We start from the raw sequence: 26,007 nt of genomic DNA on the forward strand, positions 1-26,007 counted from the left end.
CTTACTTGAAATCTGCATTGCGGCATAGCTTGTGAGAAATGTAGTGCATAAACCCAAACATTCCATGTCCGAGAATTCACATTGCCTAGGATAAAGAAAACGAATTATACACATCGCATTTAGTGAAAAACATAACAGCTTTATTAAAACTTCGCGTGACATAGATTCAATAATAATAATATCCTTTATTTCACTCATGAAGTGAGGGAGTGCGGGAAAAAAGCGGAAAAATCAGCTTGACTAGTTGCCAGCTCCACGGAGTACAAAATACAAGAAACAAAACATTTTTTTGGAATAGCAACAAGAAAGCCACAAACAAATAGTAATGCAGCAATAACTTGTCCACAACACTAATAACTGACTTGAGGAGTAAAAAGCTTTTAAACTGCTTGAAACACCAATGTTAACAGGAAGCTTTAGCTCGGGCCCAACCCAACGCGGCCTATTCATGTAGTACACGTAAAACGCAAATATCGCTTTTTTCAGATAACCGCAGGACCGATTTTAAAGAATTTTGTTGCATTTGAGAGAGATCAAATTCTAGTGACTGTTGGAAGCGGAATATCGATTTATTGCCTGAATTTTGTAAAAAGAATTTTCAAAACTTTGAAAGTTAGAAAAGATTAGACGCACGAAGTTTGTAGATTATTAGCTATGCATAAGGAATATATATCGCGGTTCTGTGAATGGCACTCATTAGATGTTCAGTATGTCACTATGTATCTTACGGGAATTTATTACGTTGTTTACAAGGGCTCTGAGAAAGCTGTTTTTAAATATTACAAATTTTTTTTAGATTCATGTGTGACACATCAATTTTGTCCGCTTGAGATGTACTATCAGATGCAATTCTCAGAATCGTGGTATCTGTTCCCTTGCTGATGTATAGTTGTAAACTTCATAGTACCGTGTTCTGAAAATTGTCAGTATTTGGAAATTTTTAATAAAGAATTGACAACTTCAATAAAAAATTTGAAACAAACATACACTAAAGTAGAAGTTTTTCTTTTAAATGCGACAAACCTTGGTGTAGTGGTTGCCGAGGAAAAGGAATTCTTTTACGTGTACTTAGATAGGAGCACCCGAACTAAAGCTTCCTCTTAAAGGAAACGTACGAACATAAAAAAGTAAGTAAAAAGCGCTACATATTCAAAGAAATGACGAAACAAATGGTACACGTTGCATTGTTACTTTGCAGTGGGTATAACGTACATGCGCAGAGATGAAAAACCATATGAACTTCGGTCATGAGATAGGAGGTTTGCCACAGGAAAACTATTCCAGCTCCTGCTTTGACGCTGTCCCTTGGATCCCTTGGATGTGCATTTTTTTTTATCCGCTGTACCATCTACGTCAAAGGTATAGTAATAGTACGTGGGGAGAAGGCGAATAAACTTAATATAATGCAGCATAAAGTCACAATAGACATGAATCAACAACACAACCAAGTACTATTATACAATAGAGGAACTCCAAGAACAACTAGTCATACAGTCGCCGTTACTATTTATTCTCACTTCTTCCTCGGCTCCTCAAGACTGTCCTCTCGCGTCACCTTTCTCTTCAACCTTACACTCCCCCCGTTTTTCTTGTTCACCCCTCCTGGGTGATAGCGATGAACGTTGCTTAGGGCCGCGAATTCTAGCTGCCCGTTACTGTGGCACTCAATAGTCTTAAGCACACCTGTTGTGTCGATGTTGGAACGACTTTGAAAGGGCCAAGATTTCTGGTACCGCTGCCCGGTAGCCCCTTTCTACTAGCACAAGATCGTTCAGTGAATCATTAGCGCGGTGTCCTTGGTGGCACATATGAAAATGCAACTTCATCGCTTTTACGGCACTCAGACAGGTGCATGTTGTCTTCAATAACATGTTATTTGTCAGCTGGTGGCGCCGGTACTTTGCCATGAGCAGCAAAATGAGGGCTACAACCAATACTAGTAGTGTGCGTCCAGTTGTGGTGAGCCACAGCCGCTTTCAGACAGCCTTTCGAGCCTCTTTTAAACGTTGGGTACATGGAGATGAACTGCTTAAGGTCACGAATCGCTCTTTTGGCCATTCCATTTGCCTGCGGGTGATATGGAGCACAACGTCGTGGCGTAACACTTCGGCTATCTGCCCACTCCTAAGGTTTCTTGCATAGGAATGCGGTTCCATTGTTTGATATCACAACTTTCCGCTGTGAAAACATTGTGCGACCAAGAAGGACCATAACGCTGTTAGCGTCTTTTCCCCCAGGGCACGCTGCTACAATTCTACTGCACTGATCTATTGCAACCAGCTAAGATTGCGTCTTGCAAACTCCAGTACTTTTCACCTTCAGTTCTGCAAATCTACGTGCACAACTTCAAAGGGTTTATCGGAAATGATATGCAAAAATAGTTCGTCGATTGACGGTCGGTACTTGGCCTTGTTTATTTGGCACAAGTGACAGGAGTTGATGTCGATGAGGATATCTACACGGCATATGTTATTTTGTTGTAGCGCAAGCTGTACGACAAAGACAACAGAAAGGCACATTTGACACACACAGCGCTGAAGAAGTTTACTTCTGAACCTCTGAAGAAGCTTACTTTGATGTCCTTTTTCATATTTTTCCATGCGAATCTCTGCAAAAGCTTATTATACGCCCGCCAAAAGCTGTCTTGACCAGAAGATTCACGGCTGTTATGATATAAGTTAAGTACTTTTGGTATCACCGTCTCTGGTGCATAATCTGCTGAATTCAATAGCCTCCGCTTTAACGAAAATTACTTAAGGACAGCGCTACAACCACAGTGATTGACGCTTCGCAGCCCACGAGTGTTTTCACATCATTTTCATTGACTTGTGCGGGAACATATATCAGCTTGGCATGATCAGTGAGAAAAATGGTTTCCTGTAAAAGGGGCGACAGGTCGTCAGACTTATAAAATAATTTCTTTTTTTTCTTTTTCTCTTCTTTAGAAAAGTCTTCCAGAAACGAGGTTTGCCGCCTGCTGTGCAAAATTTGTCACCTCAGAACCCCGGTACTACAGATAATTGGCATTAACTTCTGTCGCCGCATGTTGTCGCTCCTGAACAAATAGTTGCTTCATAATTGGCGTTAGGTATTCTAGTATTTGTGGTGCCCTAAGTTGAACTTGATGCTGTATCCGCTTAGGAAGTCCCAGTATGATGAGGGGCACGAGCGATGAGTCTGACAGCGCAAAATCTAATGCAAAAGGATAAAGCGCTCGTCCTGTCTGCTCTTTTCTGTGTCCGTGTTTCACTTCGCGCTAGAAGCCAAAATCATGTTAGTGCAAAATCTGCTGCGTGCGGTAGGCTCCACTTTTAAAAAAAGTAATTATGCACAGGGCCAGAAACGTACTTGAAAGCTATTGCCCTGTCACACCATTCGAGCCTGCTTTGAGAAAATGTCGTAAAAACGTTCTTCCTCCAATGCGCCGAGTATGTCCTGCCTTTTCGGTCATTCGGATCTTATACCAAGTCCTTGCGACGCTTCCGAGGTACAATGGCATGTTCATAACCGTGTAAGTATCATCCTGCCAACAATTATGATCCCATGCGTATTCAAAGAAATCAAGCCAAGGCTGAGCACTATTTGTGAATGAGCCGTCGAAGATATCCGGTTTACTAAATTCCATTGCTGTCCTCAGAGCACGTTGGAGGCGTGTTTGCCTCATGAGTTCCAACAACTGTTGTTGCCACTGGCTGTTTTTTTCTTGCGAATTAATCACACCTCACAATATGTATTTTGTTGTGGAAACAACTCTGCCTTTTTTGTAGTAACCTCCTAAAATCGCGAGCATATTTACCTGCTCTTTGGCGTCGTGATGCTCTCTATTAATATGCGCAACGGCCACTTCATGTTCGTGGTCTCTGCTATTTACCTTGGAAGTACTCATCGCCACTTGGTTGCCGAAAGCAAGCATGCGCGTTTTAAGAAACAACCGTCAAAGTTCATGCCAACAGGCCGACTTTCCGCCATAGACGCAGTATGTACCGCTCACCAGCTGGATACCATCCATATCAGTGGCCGTGACGTTGACACACATTGTCCTTGGGGAATTGGAGTGGTCCATCAGTCGATTAACAAAGGATCGTGAAGTAGACTGCACCTACTTTGTAAGGACACCAAGAACAACTAGTCATACGGTCACCATTACTGTTTATTCTCACTTCTTCGACTCATTTCGTTTCCCAAACACTGGCACATAACCATGATGGGGGATTGGCCAAAAAGCAGGTGGTTTTTCATATAGTTAGAATTAAAGCAAAACTAGATTTGAAGAACAGTGTAGTGTGGGACTAAAGAACTGTAATGCAGAAGTGCAATAAAAAATTGGCAAGAAATTTGATAAATCTCAAGGTCGTCCCCTCGCGTCATCTTTCTGTTCAATCTTACGTAAAATATTAGGAAATTGCAGATAAAGTTATGCATGATAGTCAATTCTGTGTATAAAAACTCAAACGATGCTCGCGAACACATTAAAATCTCGTACAGGCAAGGTTATTATTTGTGGCTACCCCGGTACAAACTAGTATTAGCGGTGACTATTTCGGTCATATTCATAATACTTTCGCCACGTATGATGTTCCGATATTGAATTATTAGACCTCTATCTCTATTGAAGAAGGCCCATCAACCCAGTGCCGTCATGCTATGTGATCTCAGGGGTTTATTCAGGAATATACAATTTGTTTTCATGGTTCTGTATGATCACACTGCAATATAAGGATTCAAGGCAAATGTGGCGTTTAGGAGTTTTTGTCAGCAGTATGAACAAGCTAAAATTCGAAATATGACTTTTAGCCTGACGGATAAAACAGAAGCAGTAGCAGTAAAAGTCAAATCTCTCGGTGAGACAAGGTTTGAATAACAACAGAGTATTAGCGGGTCCGTAAACGCATTGCCCTTTGAGAAGCACCAGGTTACCGGACACGTTTACTTCAAGAGAAGCGTTGGTGACACGCCATCTTAGGTAAGATAATATAACTAGCAAAAACACAAAATGCCCATTGAAGTTACTTTTCATTTGCTACCTAGCCGCTGGTGTAAATAAATGGTAGCGACATCGTCGTTACCATGCAGACCGCTGTGTCCTATTGTATTTCTTTTAAACAAGAATGACGATACATAAAAAAGCGATCCTCACGCGTTGCCATTGAAACAGGCATCCTGACATCGTCGCTAGCAGCGTTGCTATACTGCCATTGACGGCTGCTGTAACCAGGTGTTCCACGAACGGTAATGCGCGTACGGCCGAGCTAAAACAGTCTATAAGGACACTAAAAGAGGAAGGTCTAAAACTTGGTGTGCACGCCCCGGTATTTCGGCTTGACGAGCCCGATGAAAGTTTGGGTCGTGCAGACCACGCACGGTGCGCCGGTGAGCACCCGGCCGAAAAACACCGGCGCTATCAGCAGCGGACCGAGTCGGTAGACCTGTTCCACAACCGTCGGAGCGCGTCGCACCCACGTCAGTCGCTCAGTATTGCCCTTGGTGTCTGTGAAGTGCACGTGGAAGACCTTCAGCCGTTCCATGAAGGAGCCCACAGATTGCATGTAGGCTCTTGGGTAGATATTGTCGTAGCACGCAGTCGACAGCACGCTGAGGAGGCGTAGATTCCGGAGCCCTTTCAGGTTCTGTTCGGAAAGGGAAGGAAATGATGCTTAATCAGCAGACTGAACTCCGGCTAACAACTACGTGACGCGAAGCACTCGCGGTTTGGTAGACTTTTTCCGAATCGTAGGTGACCAGCAGCGAACGCGTAATGCTTGGGCGACGTGTTACGAATTGATGCGGCAGGGCACAGCGCACGGCGTTGTTAGTTGTCATACAGTGACCTAGGTTGGCGTCATAGGGGTCCATTGCAAGGGAGTATAATACACGTTGCAGAATTCTGTTTTCTAAAGTGAGCCTTGCATACAGTACAGTGATGTTGCGCTGTTGAACATAGCAATCGTCTCGAACGGAATTGACAAAGCTAACTTGCGAACAAATTCAGGCGTTGCAAAAATTTTATAAAGTAAGCGCATTCACAAAGCTAAAAATATTCGAAAGATTAGCAAGCATGCGAATATAGTGTCGGTGCGAACTTACGTACTTGCGCCTAATTTAAGCTTGAGTCGAAAATATGGTGGAGTTTTACCTGACAAAACCACTTTCTTTACATGAGCCACGCCATAGTGGGCGACTCCGTAAATTTGGACCGCCTGGGGTTCGTTAACTTGCACCTCAATCACACGGCTGTTTTCGCATTCCGGCCCCATCGAAATGCGGTAGCCGTGGCCGGGATTCGATCCGGCGATGTCGTGCTTAGCAGCCCAACATCATTGCCACTTAGCAACCACGGCGGGTTAAGCTGTAGTCGATTCGCAAAACAAACGGTAGTTGCACCTGCGAACGTAAGAAGGAAGTCTACGTGAAGGGGCATATGTCTTACGAACTTACGAATGTAAACCTTTTTATGGCACGACGGCGCGAGCACCCTGCCCTAGCAGATTAGTCGCGAAACGGTTTGCAATGGTCGCGCGCATGGACACATGGTCCGATCTGAGAGGAAAGTCCCTCCGAAAAAAAAAAAAAGAAAAAGAGCGCGGTCACGCACAGCTGCAAAGAATCTTGCCGTGTACGGCCTTGCAATTCCACTGGTATCTCTGCGTCCTTACATCGCCGAAAGCGTGCGTAGCGTTAGCCTGCAGCTCCGCGTCAAAACAGAAAGCAGCCAGGGATTCGCACGGACTTCACCGTGAACCACGTGGGTGCCGACTTTCATTGATAGTTGGCCGACACTTCAAAAAGATATCCCATTGCTGACGACGTCTTCTTGTGACGTCAGCTTTCACTGGTGTAGGCAGCGCGTGCCTGGCTTCGCACACGTACTCATTTAACGCGTGGTAACACTGGGTCTATACGAGGCCGATAAGACGCTGATGACTGGCGGACTAGTCAGCACAGTGTGTCGCTGAAACCGTTTTATATTACAGGAAGCAACGGACTAGCGCGAGTAGTCGTAGTGCGTCTGATTTTCTTGTCTAAGGCACAGAGAAAATAAGCATGCCGACCATCGTTCGACCGAGTCCCCGCGATCTGCCGCGGAACCGACACCGTGATAGCCGACAAGTGGGCTTCGCTTGTCGGCGGACACGCAAGTTCATACAAACTCCAGTAACTTTGGTCTTGGTGTTTGTACAACGGCAGCAAGGTATTGAAAGAATGATTGCCTACGCAAGTCGCACACTATCGCGTGCAGATACCAACTACACCACTACGGAAAAAGAGTGTCTTGCCATCGTATGGGCGCTGGCCAAATTTCGACCCAACCTCTACGGCCGCCCTTTCAAAGTTGTAACTGATCATCACTCGGTATGTTGGCTTGCAAATCTGCAGGACCCTTCTGGACGACTAGCACGGTGGAGTCTACGTTTGCAGGAGTGCGACGTGACCATCGTGTACAAGTCGGGCGGCATACACGAAGACGCTGACGCATTCTCGCGCGTTCCTATGGACACTACCGACCACGACATCGAGGACGACGGCGCTTTCCTTGGGGCCGTAAGCGTTACTGACTTGTCCGCACGGCAGCGCGCAGACAACTCACTACGACCTATATTCGAACACCTGGAAGGACGGACCCCATCAATACGCCGGCATATCGCTCGAGGATTGTCGTCGTTTTGTATACGACATGGCATCTTGTACAAGAAAAACTCCGCTGCCACCAACAAAACATACCTTTTGGTCGTTCCAGCAGACCTCCGTGCCGAAGTTTTATTCGCCTGTCATGATGAGCCTCCGTCTGGCCATTTGGGTTTTACGCGAACGCTTGATAGAGTGCGCAAATCATACTACTGGCCGAAACTCGCCGAGTGTGTTAAGCGGTATGTCTAAGCCTGCCGTGAATTCCAGCGCCGAAAGTCGCCAGCTGTGAAGCCTGCGGGATTGCTGAATCCGATTGACCCACCTGGCAAACCTTTCGACCAGGTCGGCATGGATCTTCTGGGCCCGTTTCCACTGTCATCTTCTGGCAACAGGTGGATAATCGTCGCCACAGACTATTTAACGGGGTATGCGGAGACAAAGGCGTTGCCTCGAGGCACAGCTACCGAGGTTGACCAGTTTTTCATACAGAGCATCGTCCTACGGCATGGCACCCCATCGCACGTCATCACAGACCGATAAAAAGCTTTTACAGTGCAGCTCATTGAAGACGTTTTTAAACTCAGCTGCACAACCCATGGATGGACAACTGCCTGTCATGCGCAGACAAACGGCTTGACCGAACGACTGAACGAAACGATGACCGACATGCTGTTTATGCACGTAGACGTACAGCACAAGACGTGGGACGAGATACTACCATGCGTAACGTTTGCCTATAATACTGCTACGCAAGAAACAAAACGCTTCACGCCATTCTACCTTGTTTACGGCCGTGAGTGCAGACTATGTTAGAAGCAATGCTGCCATGCGACAGCATCGATCACCTCGATCTCGCCCAAGATGCCGAACTCTTCGTGCAACGCGCGGAAGAAGCCCGTCAGCTTGCCCGAGTGCACATAAAGAAACAACAGAGCATCGATGCGCAACGTTACAATCTCCGCCATCGACAAGTCGAGTTTCAACCTGGTGATCAAGTTTTAGTCTGGACTCGCATGCGCCGAAAAGCTTTTGAGTCGCTACTTCGGGCCTTTCAAAGTGTTCCAGCGAATTAGTGACGTGAATTACGAAGTCCTTCCTGACGGAAGCCAGCCTCCCCGACGTCGACAACCGCAATCTGAGATTGTGCACATTGTACGGTTGAAACCGTACCAAAGCCCTTAAAATTCGACATTTTCAGCTGCTTAGGTTAGTTTTTGTTGTTGCTCGTCCCTCAGTGCCTTGTGACTATATCGCACACCAGTGATTGTGACTATAGCCTATGTGTTCATCCTAGGCCATCTCGGCGCTCTCACGTCAAGCCTATGTATGTTTTCATTCTTTTATTATTATTTTTTTTGAAGAGGGGGTAGTGCCACATGGTGTGGCACAGCAAGGGGACCGAAGAGAACGAGGTTTGTCTCGGCATCGCGCATCAACGGTTGCGTTTCATGAAATACGAACGCCTGGTTCTCCATTCAGCGTGTATGCTTCAGCAGGATACACGCGACTATATAATTATTCGCGCTCAAAATGAGTTGAAACGTGCCTTCGCATTTGAAATGCACGAGCTTCGGCCCTGTCAAGCCGAGCAGATGAAGTTTAGGCAAACGCTGGTCCTGTTCAGCGAAGGTGAAGCCTGGTGCCGTTGAGTTCGCGCGCCCTCTGGCGTTGGGTCTGAACTTTTTTTAAGCAGTTAGGACAAAGGAAACTGCTGTTATAGTTGGGGTGACAGTATGCGGCTAATATGCGTAGATGTGTTTGTTTTGCTACCATTGGACATTTCATGAAATCCATGCGCCGCTTCCACAATAATTTAAGATAACAGCGATTTGTGGCTGTATGTGTCCATGGTATCAAATGCACCTCTTTGGTAAATCCGACGCGGAAGGCTGCGCTCTAAGACGGCTTGAATATGCGAAATGTCTAAAGAATGTCTAAAAAGAATGCAACAAGCGAGGTGCAAAAGCAGAAATCAGCGACGAAAACTCCAAGGCAGCCGCGTCAGCAGACAGAACTCGGCGTGCCTTTCGGCCGCGCTCTTAGCATAACACACTCAGGCCTGCTCACCCACGAGAAGGTGCCACATGCTGCCCTGGAGAAGCCATTATTAATTATTCGCAATCCTTGAAACGCACAACCGACACACACTCAACATGGGGTGCAGGTAAGTAAATCAACTGCTAAAACATTTCCGAAATGTTCCCAACGGCAGAGGGTAGAGGGCCGAGGGCGCGATTCATGATTCCAAAGAATTTATGCACTATTATTCGCCTCACATTGCCGTGTGCGGGTAGCCTCTGCCTTACGGGGGTATGAGCCTTTGCTATTGAGAATATGAGCCATTGATGATGATAGTTTTCGGTCGACGTTACGCCAGAAAGAAACCCCGGAACCCTAGCCATAGACGGCTTCGCTGTAAAAGGCGGATTATGCCGATCTGCACCGGATGAGCTGCCACTGTTAAGCGATGGAACGTGCTCCTACCGCCTGTTGACCAGAAGCTATTACGGATAACGGAGCATGGTTGGTGTTCTAGTCCTTGTGGCGTGCGTGTAGCGCATGATTTTATCGGGAGTGCGTTGCTGTGGAAGGCGATAACATTCCTGTTGTGCTGCGAACTTCTGCTTATTGTCCGATGGGCTGCTTCCAATGCACTCAATACCCTGACTTCATTTTCGTCAAGACACCTGATAGATAAACGCTTTACGGCCACTTTATGGCCGTAAAGTGTCTTGATGAAAATGAGGTCAAGCTATTTTGTGCATTCATAACAGCAGCGCATTGGGCAATAAGCTCTGGTAGCAGCAAACAAACATGAAGTGTCGATTTATGACAACCGTCGAATTTGTCATTAATGTATTGGAGCACTTCTATATTTTCCTAGTTTAAGCTTGCTCTCGCTGATACAGATGCGGATGAATAGCATTCAAGGCGCTCTTGAGGCTATGCTTTTTCGTGTAAGGTCAAAGCCCCACAAAACACCTAAGCGCCTATAATCATAAACACTTGTTGCTGTTTTACAATTCGTTGTACTTTTGTGTGCTGTTACGCTCAGCGTTTGATTATCGATGGATGGATGCAAAAATTTATTCACATTCCTGAGATACGCGATTATCGCGCAGCGGGCCCCTCACATGTTGGGACGGGCAGGCTCGGCCTAGCCGCCAACACGTAGGCTCCCTGGACGGTCCAGATTTGGTCCCCGTAGTCGGGGATTCGCAGTGAGGTATGCCATCTTGACTGGTATCTTGATTATATTGCTGGTTGTTTCAAATAAACTATCGCAGCGTCGTAGGGTCTATGCCCACGGTTTTGCTCAAACCGTAGCTTACAGCTTCAGGGAACGCATGCATACGACGTACGGCTTTCTTGCCTAGGATATGAAACTGCACGTCAGTACAATGAAATACGGAAAAAAAGAAACTGCGAATAACATCACGTACTGGCATTAAGAATAAAACAACATGAACGACTCAAACGACTGCGATGCTCTGAAATAAATGTCATCACATAAATGGAACGCATAATCGTCATGAGTCTTCTGGTAAGCATTAGTGCCAAATGAAAGCGTGCAGTCTTCCATATGAATAAAAGCTGCGTGGACAGATATCGGGTTGGTTTAAGCCACTCGATTCTGATTAACTACAAAGATTCACGTGTCCATGAAGCATCGTGGAATAGGCCATCAGGGTTGCCTCATAAAACGGTTTGTAGTTACATATATAGCATTTGGAATGACGCCACCGTTTTGTTGATCAATACTGCTACGAGCCATGCGGTGTATAAAGAAATAATACAACGAATAGTGCAGCACCTCAAGTCAAGGCACTTAGGCATGGCTGCCAGAGACGGATTTCTAAACGCTATTTCGTGAGCTTTTTCGGGGCAGATGCTCACTTACTCTAGTTAAGGATGCAAAAATATGTCCATTTAGTGATACCTCGGTTGCGTCTAGTCAATAGGCTACGGGCCCTGTGGTGCAGGAATGCCAACACACTCACAGGCACCAGTTGTTTTTGCGACATTGCAATTAAAAAATTATCTGGTCCTACTTGCGCGAAAAACCAAATGCATAATCGACTCATTGACAAAAACACTAATTAGGTATTTCCCTAATTACCTTACAGCTCACATTGCAAATAAGAAATTGTAGCCGGTGAGAATACAAGAAATATGTACTCGAATATAACTGTGGAAGACACCATTTTCGGGGTAAGCGCCATCAAACTTGCGGTAAAAACGCAATGTCATTTCAATTACTTTTTTTATCAAAACGCTGTTTTATGCATAGAAACACGAAATTAACCGCCAGCGTGTTTCTTCACAAGGTTCGCTAATTAGCATCTCGAAACTGGTGTCATCTTGAAAATTCCTTAGTTACACTATCTCAATTGCAATATGGGTCATGAGACAGGTAAAAAAAGATAATTACCATATTATTGGTGATTAGTCGATAACGTGTGTATACTTTTCCTGCAAATAATGTGCGCATGTTTGAGCAATATAGCTCAAGGATTGGAATCGAATTACCTGCGATAGGTGATTTGCCAAAATTGGTAAAAGGCTTCGCAGAAGCACCCGGTATACAGGATGCCTCACATAACTTGAGCCAAGAATTTAAAAATGAAATGGACGTCGGAAGCGAATTGAACCGAAAGCGTACTCTCCTCAGCAGACGATAGAAACTCGGACATTTTTTTGCTTTTCCCATAACTCCCTAATTAGTTTTTTTTACCCAACTTTTTAATGATTGGCTGAGGACCACAAGTATGATACGCAGATTTGTAGAGCACCTTCAGAAACCACCGATCGAGTTGAGTTGAGTTGAGTTGGGGTTAATGGCACATAAGCAGCTTAGGCTATCATGCGCCAAACACTAGGTATGGATTCTTTTAATAAGTTGGGACACCTCAGTGAGTCCTTGTCTGGGCAAGAGCCCTGAAAGTCCCAACAAGTTAATTAAGGACCTCGGCCTTCTTCTCAGGGATGAGAAGGTGGATGAGGTGCTCTGTAATACGTAGTTAATATGTAGTTAAGTTAGCTTTTAAAGTTTTAAGAGAACTCCAGCTTCTTTTAAAAAGCTAAAAACACATGATACTTCAACAAGCCCATCTCCTAAAATCAAGGCTGGGTGAAAAGGGATATGTTCTTTGTAGAATATGGTAAAAGACTTCTTCCTCAGTGGTTCAAGTTTTCTGAATGAAAATAGGATGTGGTTAACTGTTAGTTCATCTCCACATAGTTCACAGTGGGGTTTGTCTTGCTTTGTTAGAATGAAGTTGTGTGTTAGGTGTGTGTGTCCTATGCGAAGACGGCACAGAACCACTTCTTTGAAACGTTCCTGGTGTGTACAAGATTTCCATTCGCCTAACACAGGTTTTAGCAGGTGTAATTTGTTGTTTGCTTCATTATTCCAAGCGGACTGCCATTTTTTCCTTAGTTTATAATGTACTAACTTCATGCAGTCGTTAGGAGGTATCTTTACTTTTGTGATTTCTTTGTGCCGGGCTTGTGCCGCGCATGCATCTGCTCTCTCATTGCCACTAATTCCGACGTGGCTCGGAACCCAGCACAATTTAATGTTCAGTCCTTGTGTGGTGCCTTTTAATAAATTATGTATAATGTCTCCTATTAATGGTGTGACTGCATTTCTGGCATGAAGAGCTGTGAGTGCACTTAAGGAGTCTGTGTATATGATACTATTTGCGAGGTTCTCCTTTATTATTTTGTCTATGGCTATAGAAATGGCATAACATTCAGCAGTGAAAATGGATGTGCACTGCGGAAGTCTTATTGTTTCTTCCCAGTTCCCCTGTACAACTGCGCTACCAACATGTTCATTTGTTTTCGAACCATCAGTATAAAAGTTTGTGAAGCTGCTGTATTTTTCTTCTAGTGCAAGGAATTCCTGAATTATGTGTTGTGGCGGCGTTTGTGCTTTACGAAACTGTGTTAAAGTGAGATCGCAAACTGTGGGAAAGGTGAACCATGGGGGTAGTGGATTTTGTCTGTGGGTAATGCCAGGTAATGTGTCCGCTATGCCAAGATTCCGACACATCTCTTCAAATCGCATGAGCAGTGGTCTTGTAGTTTGTGGTTTGTTGTTAAAAAGTACTCGGGAAAGGCATTTTGTTACAAGTGGGTAGCAAATGTGTTTTGGTAGAGATTGTATCTTAAGAATATATGCACAGGTTAGAGCGGCTCTTCTAGTTTCTAGTGGGGGTTCGTTTGTTTCTACGTAAAGACTGGTTATAGGAGACGTACGGTATGCACCACATGAAATATGCAAGCCTGAGTTATGTACTGGGTCTAATTTTTTAAGGTATGTCGGTCTTGCTGAGCCATACACTATGGAGCCATAATCTAAGGAGGAACGCACTAAGTAACGATAAATGTGTAGAAGACATGTTCTGTCAGAACCCCAATGTTTATGAGACAGTACTTTGACTATATTTAGTGACTGGGAAGCTTTCTTTTTCAGGGTGGTTATGTGTGGTAGGAATGTGAGCTTTTTGTCAAAAATTATGCCTAAAAATTTGTGTTCATTCTTTACTGGAAGTATGGTTTCATTTAGGTGCAGGGTGGGGTCAACCTGTAGGCCTCTTTCGAGTGAAAAGAGGACAGCAACTGTTTTTTGGGGTGAAAATTTAAACCCGTTTTTTTCTGCCCAAATAGCGAGTTTGTTCAGTGTGAGTTGTATCTGTCTCTCGCATGTTGGTAAGCTGGAGGATGTGCATGCTATTTGAAGGTCATCAACATATACAGAATACATAATGGACCTAGGAATTATTTTTGCTATGGAGTTCATTTTTACTATGAAAAGTGTCGTACTTAAAATGCAGCCCTGCGGCACTCCATTCTCCTGGACGAATTTCTTCGACAGAGTTGCACCAAGGCGTACATGAAATGAACGGTCGGAGATGAAATCTTTCAAGCAGTTCAGCATCCTACCGCGAATACCAAGTTCTGCTAGGTCGCGAAGAATACCGAACCTCCAGGCGGTATCGTAAGCCTTATCGATATCGAAAAAGACTGCTAAACAGTGTTGCTTGCGTACGAATGCTTCTCGCACTGTATTTTCTAGGCGGACGAGATGATCAGTCGTTGAACACATTTTTTTAAATCCGCACTGGTGGATGTCAAGGAGTTCACGTGACTGAAGGGTGAACGTCAGCCTAACGTTCAGGATACTTTCGAATGATTTTGCCAGGCAACTTGTGAGGGCTATAGGCCTATAACTACTAGGTGTGGTTGGTGGTTTTGCAGGTTTCAGGAACGGTACAATCACGGCTTTTTTCCAAGCCTCCGGAATTTTACCCGATACCCATATTTTATTGAAGAATTGCAGAAGTGCGTTTACAGCAGCGTCTGAGAGGTGAGCGAGCATTTCATAATGTATTTCATCAGGACCGGGTGCCGTCTGTTTGCCTGCCGACAGTACCTTTTGGATTTCGTGAAATGTGATTAATGCATTATAGGGCTCATTTGTAGAGCCAGTTGTAGGAAGTTTTTGTTTTGCGGTTGTATGTTTGAGCTTCAGGAATGATGGAGTGTAGTGTGAGGAACTTGAAACATGAGAAAAATGTTCCCCTAGTACGTCTGCCTGTTCCCCTATACTTGTTTGTGTGCCGGGAGCTGTTAATAACGGAATTGTGAAAGGGGAGAAGCTGCCGTTTAATTTATGGACTTGTTCCCACATTTTTTTGGATGTGGTTGAGCTGTTAATAGATGATATGTAGTTCTTCCAGGAAGTTTTCTCAGCGTCTCGACGGATGCGGCGTGCGTTTGCTTTCGCTTTTTTAAAATTTACAAGATTATCATAGGTTGGGTATCTACGGAATATGCCCCACGGTTTGTTTTGTTTCTTTTTTGCTTGCTTACATTCTTGCGTGTACCAGATTTTATGATTACGTCGAACCACTCCTGAGGACTGAGGAATAGCTAGCCGCGCGGCATTAATAATACAGGTTGTGAATAATTCGTTTTGATCGTCGACATTTAAATTCTTTGAAAAAACTTTTTCCAGGCTGGCCAGTTCTTGAAACAGTGCCCAGTTTGCTAAGTGTAGCTTCAAACGACGTGGTTTGCTTGGGATGATTTGTGGTGGGAATGATAAGTTAATTTTTACAGGAAGGTGATCACTTCCATAGGGGTTGTCAACGACATCCCAGTTAAAATCTGCAAAAAGTGATGGAGAGCACAGTGACAGATCTAGGCAACTCATAGCTCCTGTGCTTGGGCAACAGTAAGTTGCCGCACCAGAGTTTAATAGGCATATGTCGTTGGTTAGAATAAAATCTTCAAGTGTTTGGCCCCTGGTGTCAGTAGTTTTACTACCCCATAACGTGCTATGTGAATTAAAATCACCACCTATTAAAAATGGTTCAGGTAGCTGCTCTAAAATTATCTCTAGGTCTCTTACGGTAAAATGTGAATGTGGCGGAATGTACATTGAACAAATGGTGATGGTTTTGTGAGCTAAAACGGTGACAGCAACGGCTTCTATGTGAGTGTTAATGGGAATTTCTCTGGCTGGTATACCAACTGGCAGAACAATGGCTACACCACCTGACAGCCGGTTCGTCTGATTACGGTCGCGCCGTACAACAGTGAAACCTTTCAAAAAGTTCTTGTGTTTTTCGCCTAGGTTGGTTTCCTGTAAGCACAGGGCCACAGGAGAGAAGTTTATTAAAAGGTCTTTTATGTCACCTAAGTTATGAATGAGACCTCTACAATTCCAATGGATCATGAAAGCCATTATGAAATTGAAAGGCAAAAATTGATATTAACGAGTGAATGGGAGATAAGAAAGATGTTAGGTGACATGGATCTGAAGAAGGCAGATACAAACAGAGCGATAACCCTTAGGTTATCGCCTTCTTATTTTGAGTTGTTATTGGGATTTTATCCCTCTTACCGCGCTCGAGGGAGCGCTTCTCCTTCGGTGTCGAGGACACCGGGGTTTTTGTTTCGACCTCCATTGCTCTCTCTGAGGCGCTGCAGGACCGAGAGTTTGGCGCCGAGACACGTGTCTCGGGCCTTGGAGTTCGCTTGATCTTAGGACCCTGCGGGACTGGTGTCTGCAGGGCCGTTGAAGAGGGCGGAGCAGTACTGACTGCTTCCACCACGGGGGCGGGAGGAGTCACTGCGGCACCACTGCGCGTGGGCTCGGAGGACTCCGGAAGCCTCTGTGACGCTGCCCCCGCCTGCGTCACATCGGCATAACTGCGTCGGGGAAGGTACGACAGTCGTTTTCGGGCTTCAAAGAACGATATTTTTTCTTTGACAGTTAGTGCTATTACTTCTTTTTCTTTTTTCCAGCATGGGCAAGACCGCGAGTAGGCTGGATGGTCTCCTTTGCAGTTAGTACAATGTGGGGAAGAAGTGCAGTTTTCAGATTGATGATCAGTTGAGCTGCATTTAGCACAGGTTGTTTGGCCTCGGCATGCATGTGAAGCATGTCCGAACCTTTGACACTTGAAACACCGTCTTGGGTTCCGGATATATGGTCTGACGTTTACTTTCACGTACCCTGCATCCAGAGAGGTAGGCATTACGCTTGTACCAAATGTAAGTATGACATGTTTGGTGGGGATTTCTTGGTCGTTTCTACGGATTACTATTCTTTGCACCTTTGTCACATTTTGTTCCTGGAAACCTTCCAGCAGTTCCTCGTCACTTAAGCCAATAAAGTCTTCTTCAGATATTACTCCCCTACTTGTATTGAGTGTTCTGTGGGCTGAAACAGTCACTGTAGCCTCGCCAATACGGGTAAGTTCAGACAGCTTATCTGCTTGGTCTTTACTATTTAATTCTAGGAGGAGGTCCCCGCTAGACATTTTGGAGGCTTTGTATGTCTGTCCGATTTTATCTTTCAGGCATTTGGCGACCAGGAATGGGGAAGCTTTCTAATAGGTGTATTACTTTCACTGTGGACTACATAGTATTTGGGGAAAGATGGAGCGTTGCTTCGAAAGAATTGAAATGGTACTTCGGTGCGGCATCTTTTGAGACGCCGATCATGGACAACAGAGATTTGAGCTGCCATAGGAAAGTGTGTGTGTTCGGCAACAGCGCCGACCGCCCACCACGGAGCCCAACGAGGGGACGCGGCAGGGCTTGTGTCCAAGCCTGCACGACGCCAGCCGTACGCCGTCACTATAACCAAATATGGTGTACCCAAGGTAGGATATCCACACAAGGTTAACCCTTGCCGCCGTGGAGAAAGGAAGTAACTGGAAGAGAGAAGAAGACAGGAAAGGTAAAAAAGTGAGAGATAAAGACGAAGGTTTGAGAAGAGAGAGATAGGAAGAGGCGACTACCGATTTCCCCCGGGTGGGTCAGTCCGGGGGTGCCGTCTACGTGAAGCAGAGGCCAAAGAGGTGTGTTGCCTCCGCCGGGGGGCCTTAAAGGTCCGATCACCCAGCATCGGCTCAACCTCCAGGATCCCCCTTTCCCCGGACACGGCTAAGCCGCGCACGACTACACGCGGGAGCGTCCAACCCTCGTGTGCTCGGGTCCGTGGTGTCGCAACACACCAAACGCCTGCTGACGCAGACGCCCCTGCGGGGCCACCGATCGAGTTGTTTCCATTACGATACGTCTCACGTAGACCTTTTTTCCAGGTTGCAAAAAAAGCCCGTGAAATATGAAAAAGGCCACGCGACGGATCACTTGCTCAGTGGTGTCATGCTGCTCTGGAGCGCGCTAGTAACATGTCGATTTCAAGAGATCGGAAAGCGGAGTCGAGCTCTCGAAACAAAGAAACGAGGCCTTACGAGCTGGCCTTCCAAGTAAACGCTACGAAAGATGGGCTCTAATAGCGTAAATAATACGTGCGACTTACATGTAAATGTGGAGGACCGTAGGAGTTGAGTATCCGCAGTGAGGATATGTCTGTGTCTCGCGAACAAGAAGCACAGCGTCATACACACCATGGGAAGGTGCGCCGGTCAAGCAGCCACTGAACGATCCTTCCCGCCAAAAGTCTCCACGAACAGCAACCATCTACGCGCACGCCTCATGCATTTCCTTTCCCGTGAATGCTGCCTGACCCGACTGCCACAGATGGTTGAGGCGACAGCCGTTGTTTGTTGTCGTAGAAGGGATTCTCGAGCTCAAGCAACTGTATAGTATAGTAGAACTGCTTCTGGAATACTTCGGCATGCCATGCATCTGCGGAAGGCACGAGCACAGAACGTCGGAAAGCACGCCTTGTGCTGCATGCGGCGAAATCTCGAACGCTGATAGCATCACGGTTGTGGTGGTTGCTATACAGGCATCGCGAAGGTTGTGCTCGTGGCGTCGCCGTACCTGTGAAAGGGAAATTTGCGCCTAGTGGGGCCGGTAGGGGAGCCCCTGAATCGGTGATGAGTGAGGTGCCGCGGAACGGAAAGCGGACAGCTTGCGGGAAGGTGCAAAGGAGGAGATCGGCAGGCCGTAGAGTATAGCAGAAAGAGCTCGCGTTTGGCCCAGTGACTTCCTTCGAATGAGTCGTTGCGCAGCTGCCTTTGAGCTGGGTAGGAAGCTCACGGACCGAGTGGAGGTCTCATTCCGGGACAGGCGCGTGACCGGCGCGTGACCGACGATCGGCACTGGCGGACGCAAGCCAGGTCGGACGGCAAGACGCTGAATGACGTGACGGTTCAAACGGCTAGAGTAGTTGCGACTGAGCGCTCGAGGTGGCGTATATTGAGCAAAGGCCGCTGCCCACAAGATCTTGTAGAAGTTGGTGCTGGGGGGGGGGGGCGGCAGCCGGAGCCTCCAACATTTTTGAAACGGAAGTGGCTGTTGTTAAGATGTTAAGAACGGCCGGCTGAGGTGCAAGTTTTGCCAGCCAGTTGCGACAGCGACGTCAACTGTTCTTGGATAGCAACTGTCACCCTCTAGCCACTGCGTCACTAAGTCGACTGTGTGCAAAACAATACGCGCGTCCTCGACTCTCCGTCGCAGGTGCCGAGATGAGTTCGACGAATCAGGCTTTGTGCCTGAACACGACACCGGCGACCCGGTCTGCCATGAGCCAGGGAGGTCCCGAGGGAGCGTCTGCGGCGGCCCCTTCCCACGCACCGTTCTTGAAGGAAGCCCCGAGTTCTGCGAAGACAGTCGGACCTTTGGCGGGCTCCGTGAAACTGGTGCGGGAGTGTGCGGAAGCCCTGCTGCAAAACGGCGGCTTGGCTGCATTGAGTGGTCGGACGTTTCCCTCACCTGGGCATCGGGGGAGGACTGTGTGTTTATAAACCGCTGTTGTGCGGCTGCTCAGTGGACTTTCTCCCACAGTCATGCTAGACTGATGAACTGCAACATCCTTATGTAGATACTGTAAATAAACCCATATTCCTCGTTCTCGATGAGTAGTAGTCCTTCCCTTCATCAACTTCCTCAGCGTGGATAAGTTGGACGACGGCATGGGCCAGCTACCTTCCAATTCATGCCCGACTCCAATCTTGACAACTGATTACGAGCGATGGGATTGAGCCCGCAATTCTAACGCTGTTCAGCAGGATGAACCAGATGTTCGTCATGTGGATGTAGAATTCCCGGACACCCTGCAACCGCGGGAGGTCTGCCAGACCACGTGAAGCCACGTCACTAAACCAGATGGGGAGCTTTCGTGGTTTTTGTGACGTCGCGTGACAGAAAGGTGAAGTGGTTGTGGCCCGAAAATATTTTGACCAATTGTGGGGGGTTGATTGCAGAAACAGAAAAAGAAAGAACAGTTCGAAATAGCTTTACGTTATAGCGCCCCTCGTCCTCAAGCGTTCAGGGTCATTCCATTTTCGTCATCCCACCTTCGTGATCTTACTGTCGGCATGCCGTCCTCGTCACGCCTTCTACCCAGGCAAGTGGCCCAAGCCGCCTAACAGCTTGGACCGGTAGGTAGAGGCTCGTGGCCGTGATGCCATCATATCAGCTTTGCCATCCGACTCACGTCATACCTATCAATCAATCGTAGTCCTATCCAATCCTAGTCCAATCAAGTCGGAGTCGCCAAACAGTCATCATGCCTTCCTCATCACGCTGCCATTTTATGATTTTCATGAGAGCAGTAACGTGTCTCTATTTTCGTCATGCCGTCGTAGTCATACCACCTCCGTTGTCATGCCGGCTTTATCATGCCATGGTCGTCATTCCCGCTTCATCCTCTTCGTCATCATATAGCCGTCGTCGCGCCATCGCTGTCATACATTCGTCGTCTCTTTCTCATGTAATCGTCGTCATGTTGTCATCATAGCATCGCCATAGTTTGAGAGTTGACATCTCATTGTCGTCAAGCCATCGCCCTCATATGCCTTTGTCGTTCTATCGACGTCATTACCTCGTCATTCCATTGTCGCTGCGTCGACGCCATAGTCGCCGTCACGTCTCCGTGCTCACGGATGACCTCGACAAGCGAGGGCCATAATAAAGTGGAACAATACTCGAATATGCGGCGATTGACCGGATCAACAGAAGTGTCAGAATCACCACTACACCTGCTAAATAAACGGGACTTCAGGAATATGGCCTGTCACTACGTTGGCCATTGGCATTCGCATTACCGCTGACATTAAGCGTGAGACAAGCTGGGCCGTAATTTTTTATGAATTTTTCTTTTTGTTGCATAATTAGTATCAAAATGAAGACGTTCATCCGCTTTGTATTAGGGACACTGTCATTGCTTTGACGGTGGGGTCAAGGCGCAGCCGTGATAGGGGCTGTAGCCGAGGCCTGGAAAAAGACGCTGTTAAAGAGAAGCGCGCAGCGATTTGTCGCGAAAGTGTAGCCTCGACCACAAACACATTATGTGCTATAATCATATGAGGCGACAGCACTTCTCTTTCCTTGTTGATTTCTGAGCTTCGTTTCCTTCTCGCTCTCATACGACGCCGTTGATCAAGTACGTTGCCACTTCAGTTGCACTGTTATCTTAGCGAAAAAAAAAATTTTTTCTTTGTAAGAGCATTCATGGGCTCTGCCTTGAATTGAGGGACGCCATGGTTCACGATTGATCTGCCGATGAACTGGCTGCCGCTAAGGTCGAGCCGTTTGTTAGTGTGAGCATTGTGATGCGAATCATTCTTTACGGAATTCAATCCAGAGCTTCTTTACTAGCCTCTTTAGCGATGGTTTTTTTTTTCCTTTTCACGAAGCAGGAAGCATTTAGTAGGAATAAATAAACGATAGTTTCGACGATAATAATTTATGGGGTTTGAGGTGCCAAAGGATAACACGATCAGATTATGGGGCATGCCGTAGTGGAGGTCTCCGGAAATTCGGAACATCTGGATTTCTTTAACGTGCACCTAAGCCTAAGTATGCGAGCGTTTTCGCGTCTCGCCTCCATTGAAACGCGACCACCTTGGCCGGGTTTTGATCACGCGACCTCGTGTTTAGCGAACCTTGCTGGGTTTTAATGACTGAAGTTGCTGCGTGGCTATTTCCATATCGAATATGCCAACAAATTGCAGTGGAGGATGCGTACACGGTCACCACCGCTGGGTTCCTTGAGCCACCACCAGGTGGCAATCGCATCCGCTGTAGCGGCGGTCGTGCGAGGAAAAAAGAAAGAAACAGTAAACTAGTCTTCGTGCATCCGCAGCAGCGGCATTGCATTGCATTAGCCTCTCTACAATGCCCGAATAAAGCCTTCCGAGTAATTTTGTGGACATTTAAGTAACACAAACTGGTGCTTCCAACTCCTTAGGCACTCACGCAAAACTGCGCTGTATATGGATTCCAACACGTTGGACCTGCTGCAGTTCTAGACTGCGCTATCTTCAGGATCTGCCAACGACAACGTGATGGCTGTTGCAGAAAACTAGGATACAGAAAACGGGGTTGCACTCTCCAAGAATCCCTCGCATTATAACTTAACCATAAACAACAATAACGCAACGCAAAAGAAGTGTCCGACGATTACGATACTCCCTAATGCGAAATTTGAGCGCAGCTCTATACGTGTTTCAATTTCACGATATAGTGAGGCAAATGAGTTGAGACTGAAATCACCGCACCCACTGGCAGTGGGCCACTGCCCTGAGCGCCTTCGCTGTCCAGCTCGGACCTGACAACCCAGCGCAGCCTGGTACAGCAGGCAAGGGCAGCAGTACAGGCCACAGGGGCTCTGAAATGAGTTCTCCATCCGCCGCCCAAGTCTTCGACAACTACTTCTTTCCCCTCGAAATAAATGTTTCTACTACTACTACTTCGCAGACGGAGGGACTTTATGGGAACGCTGGACGTTGAACGGCATCGGAGCCAGCTGTGGGAGAAGACGACGACGACGAACGCACAAGTAATGGCGCGAGCGCGTTCACGCAGTTACGTCGAGAGACGCCGACGCTCAACCCAGGAACGGGGACCTAAGAGCTGCGCTTCAAAAGAAAAGTTAAATTATGGGGTTTTACTTACAAAACCGATGACCTCACTATTAGGCTGGTCATAGTACGGAGCTATGGATTAGGTATGACCACATGGGGTACAATATCATGCAATAGTACATGGTGCACGCAAATTCTTGCATTTCACCCCTATCGAAATGCGGTCGCTGCAGCCGAGTATCGAACCCCATCATCGTGTGCAGCAGTGTAACGACATACCAGCTAAGCCGCCATGGTAGGCCACGCAAAGCAACGCGCTCGCATGGAAATATTTACAGGCAATCTTGTAACAGAAATCCGAGTGGTGGTGAGGTGAGACTACCATACGTCTAGGCATACCCCCGAAAAAGCTGAACGCCGAAGTCAACTACGTCACCCGGCAAAGGCCTTGAATAATTTGCGTTCTCCCAGTACCAACATGAGCCTCGGACTATTTCTTTTCTTTCTAAATTCCGTCCCACAACCTTCGCAGCTCGGAAGACGCAACATGAAATCGTCGCAACAGACGCAATCAAACCGAGGCGACTAGAAGCGGCTGCTTGGCTTATATCGTGGCAAGGACCCACATGTATCCTATATTAATGATGACTAGGCTCCACGATTGTCACGTGACGCTCATTCTTACTTTTACTCTTTCCACCGTGGTTGTATGCCTCACTAGAATGCATTCGACGCGCCGGCAAGTCCGGCCCACTCGACATTATCCTAGGAAATTGTTCTTCGACGAAGGCGAAGCTACCGCGGCGGAGCTGGTGGTCGTGCGCTATCATGCCGTGCAGCTTGAATGCGTCTTCAGTTTCATTACAGTGTAAATAAACAGGGTGACTTATACTTTGGCAATGGCAGACACAGCTTCATCGGCGTACGCATGCACAACCGTACGTTGCCGAAGTTTGTCACAAGGCCTTTGGGTCAGCAGAGCGGTGGGCCAGCAGTCAAATAATAATGGGCAAAAATCCCACAGGCTTAAAAAGATTCGATACATAGAACTAAAGAATTAAAACTACGCACTACATCGGGAAAATTACGCTTATTTTGAAGCAAAGAAACCAGCCACGATTCATCCGATCACGCTCAAAACGCCGCGGATATGTTGCAGAACTATTCCCAACAGCAGTGTCGAACGAGCAGGGTTAAGCGTGAGTCTTTGGCTAGTGAACTACCGCTTATAGATAGAAAATGCATTGAGCGCTACTACATCACGTATCGGCTATTTCGTGATTCGCAGATGTGCTCTTGCTGTTAGTGCTTCGTGTTTTTCCTTTATGAACTCTTAGAATGGGGATTCGAATTTTTCTTCTTAAGCAAGGTTTCTAAGTATACGGCTTTCTCTGCGCCCGCACTCTCCACGTTTCACAGCTAATGAAAAACAAGAAACGCTGAACTTATTAATGCGTACCTTGTACAGGTTCAGGTCGAGGTGCACGCCGTCGTAGCTGAGAACCAAGCAGCGCAGCCTCTCGTTGAAACCGAGCAGCTCTCCCAGTCCTTCGGGCGGGTCGCAATCAGTGGCGCCCAAGCGCAGCTCCCGCACGTTGCAGCGGCTGAGGAAATCGAGCGAGCCGAATCGCGGCACCCCGATGAACGTGAGCCGGCCTCCGTTGTGGCTGACAGCCAGCTCGGCCGCGTCGTCGGCATCCACGTCGAGGCCTTCCCGGCAGCGCTCGCAACTGGCGACGTCGGCGTACACTCGGACGTCCAAGTCGTTGAGCGAGGGGCAGGCGAGGGCGAGACGGCCGAGCGCCCCCTGCCGTCGGATGCCGCAGGGCGACGCCGACAGCGCCGTCAGCGACGTCAACCCGGCGTCCCGCAAGACTGCGGTCATGTCCAAGTTGTCGGCGCAGTGGAACGAGTTGACGTTCAGCTCGGTCATGTGTTCGTACTCGCCGTGCCCGTTGATGCTCCTGAACTGCTGCAAGAAGTAGACTAGGGCGTCGTGGTAGGCGCCATCGGCGCACGGATACTGCAAGTTGTTGAACATCCCAAGCAGAACGAGGCAAAGGCTTTTCACGCTAGTCCACTCGTTCGTAACGCCCGCTTGGCGCATTTGCTCTGTCGCAGTGCTGCTGGGGCGTACCACCACGAGCGTCTGATGGTTTGGCAGTGCCTGTTTACGCTCGCAGAGATCACGCATCAGCCAGCAGTTCCCAGTAGTGTGTGGGTTCCGAGTGCACAGCACGTTTCCGCAGAGGACGCCGCAGTCTGCGGAGTTCATGTGCGGATAGGCAAATTGGCACGCCGTCGAAGGAACCTCGGACGTGAACGTGAAGCGGCGTAGGCTCTGATGACTTTCCCACAACCTCCTGCATTTGTCGCTGGCATCCCCGAACTGCCCCCGAAGAAAGTGAACGTGCAAGTCGTTCACGTTGGGAAAGTGCAGCATCAGGTCACTGACAATGTCGATGTTGTCGCTGCCAGCGACTTCGACGTATATGGACTGAAGGCTCGGAAATTGTGGGGCGAAGTTGCACCTCGCCAGGTTGCGAATCGAGCGGGCCTGGAGTGGAGACAAACGTTCGTCTATCGTGAACTCGAGAGTTTCCAACTTCTTCAGCGCCGGGAGGAGCAGTATTCGGACGTCGTACGGCTTTAGCGAACTAGCGACGCAGCGAAGACACCGCAGCTCCGTGAAGCTACTTATCAAGGTGCAAAGGCGGGACGGGTTCGCGACCACGCAGTTTCGGAGCTGCAGCTCCGAGACTTCGTGGCGATGGTACGTAGCCAGTTTTTTCACCAGCACGTCCGCTGTCTGGGCGGCGGCCATACTGAGCATCATGGCGACGACGTTGGGCGATGTCACGCACAAACAGATGTGGAGAAAAGGACTTGGCAGCTCGGCCGGTGAAACCGGCCGTTGGTCTATCCGCACTGACGGCGCTACATCGTCGAAGCAGCAGGTTTTCGGTGTGCGCCATGTCGTGAATCAAGCGACTACGAAATTTATCAGGAATCTGAAGGCGCTTTCTGGGATATCACAGTCACGTTGATTAGGTCGCGTTATAGGCAGTGAATTGTTATC

The 26,007-nt window shown here is 47.4% G+C and overlaps 1 protein-coding gene across 1 annotated transcript; it reads right to left on the reverse strand.

Moving 5' to 3' along the window:
* Window positions 1-118: 118 nt before the first annotated feature.
* Window positions 119-26,007, reverse strand: LOC135914625 (uncharacterized). The gene is made up of 2 exons (XM_065447551.1): window positions 24,388-26,007; window positions 119-5,627 (listed from the first exon to the last, which is right to left on the reverse strand). Exons 1-2 carry the CDS (start codon window positions 25,762-25,764, stop codon window positions 5,286-5,288), a joined length of 1,719 nt encoding a protein of 572 aa, XP_065303623.1. The 5' UTR covers window positions 25,765-26,007; the 3' UTR covers window positions 119-5,285.

This window comes from Dermacentor albipictus, chromosome 9 (assembly GCF_038994185.2).
Source record: "Dermacentor albipictus isolate Rhodes 1998 colony chromosome 9, USDA_Dalb.pri_finalv2, whole genome shotgun sequence".
NCBI classification, from domain to species: Eukaryota; Metazoa; Arthropoda; class Arachnida; order Ixodida; family Ixodidae; genus Dermacentor; species Dermacentor albipictus.

Coding starts and splice junctions, on each gene's coding strand:
- LOC135914625 (XM_065447551.1), bottom strand. CDS start 25,764: ATGATGCTCAGTATGGCCGCCGCCCAGACAGCGGACGTGCTGGTGAAA. Junction 5,628..24,387: donor TCGACCTGAACCTGTACAAG/GTACGCATTAAT, acceptor CTTTCCGAACAG/AACCTGAAAGGGCTCCGGAA.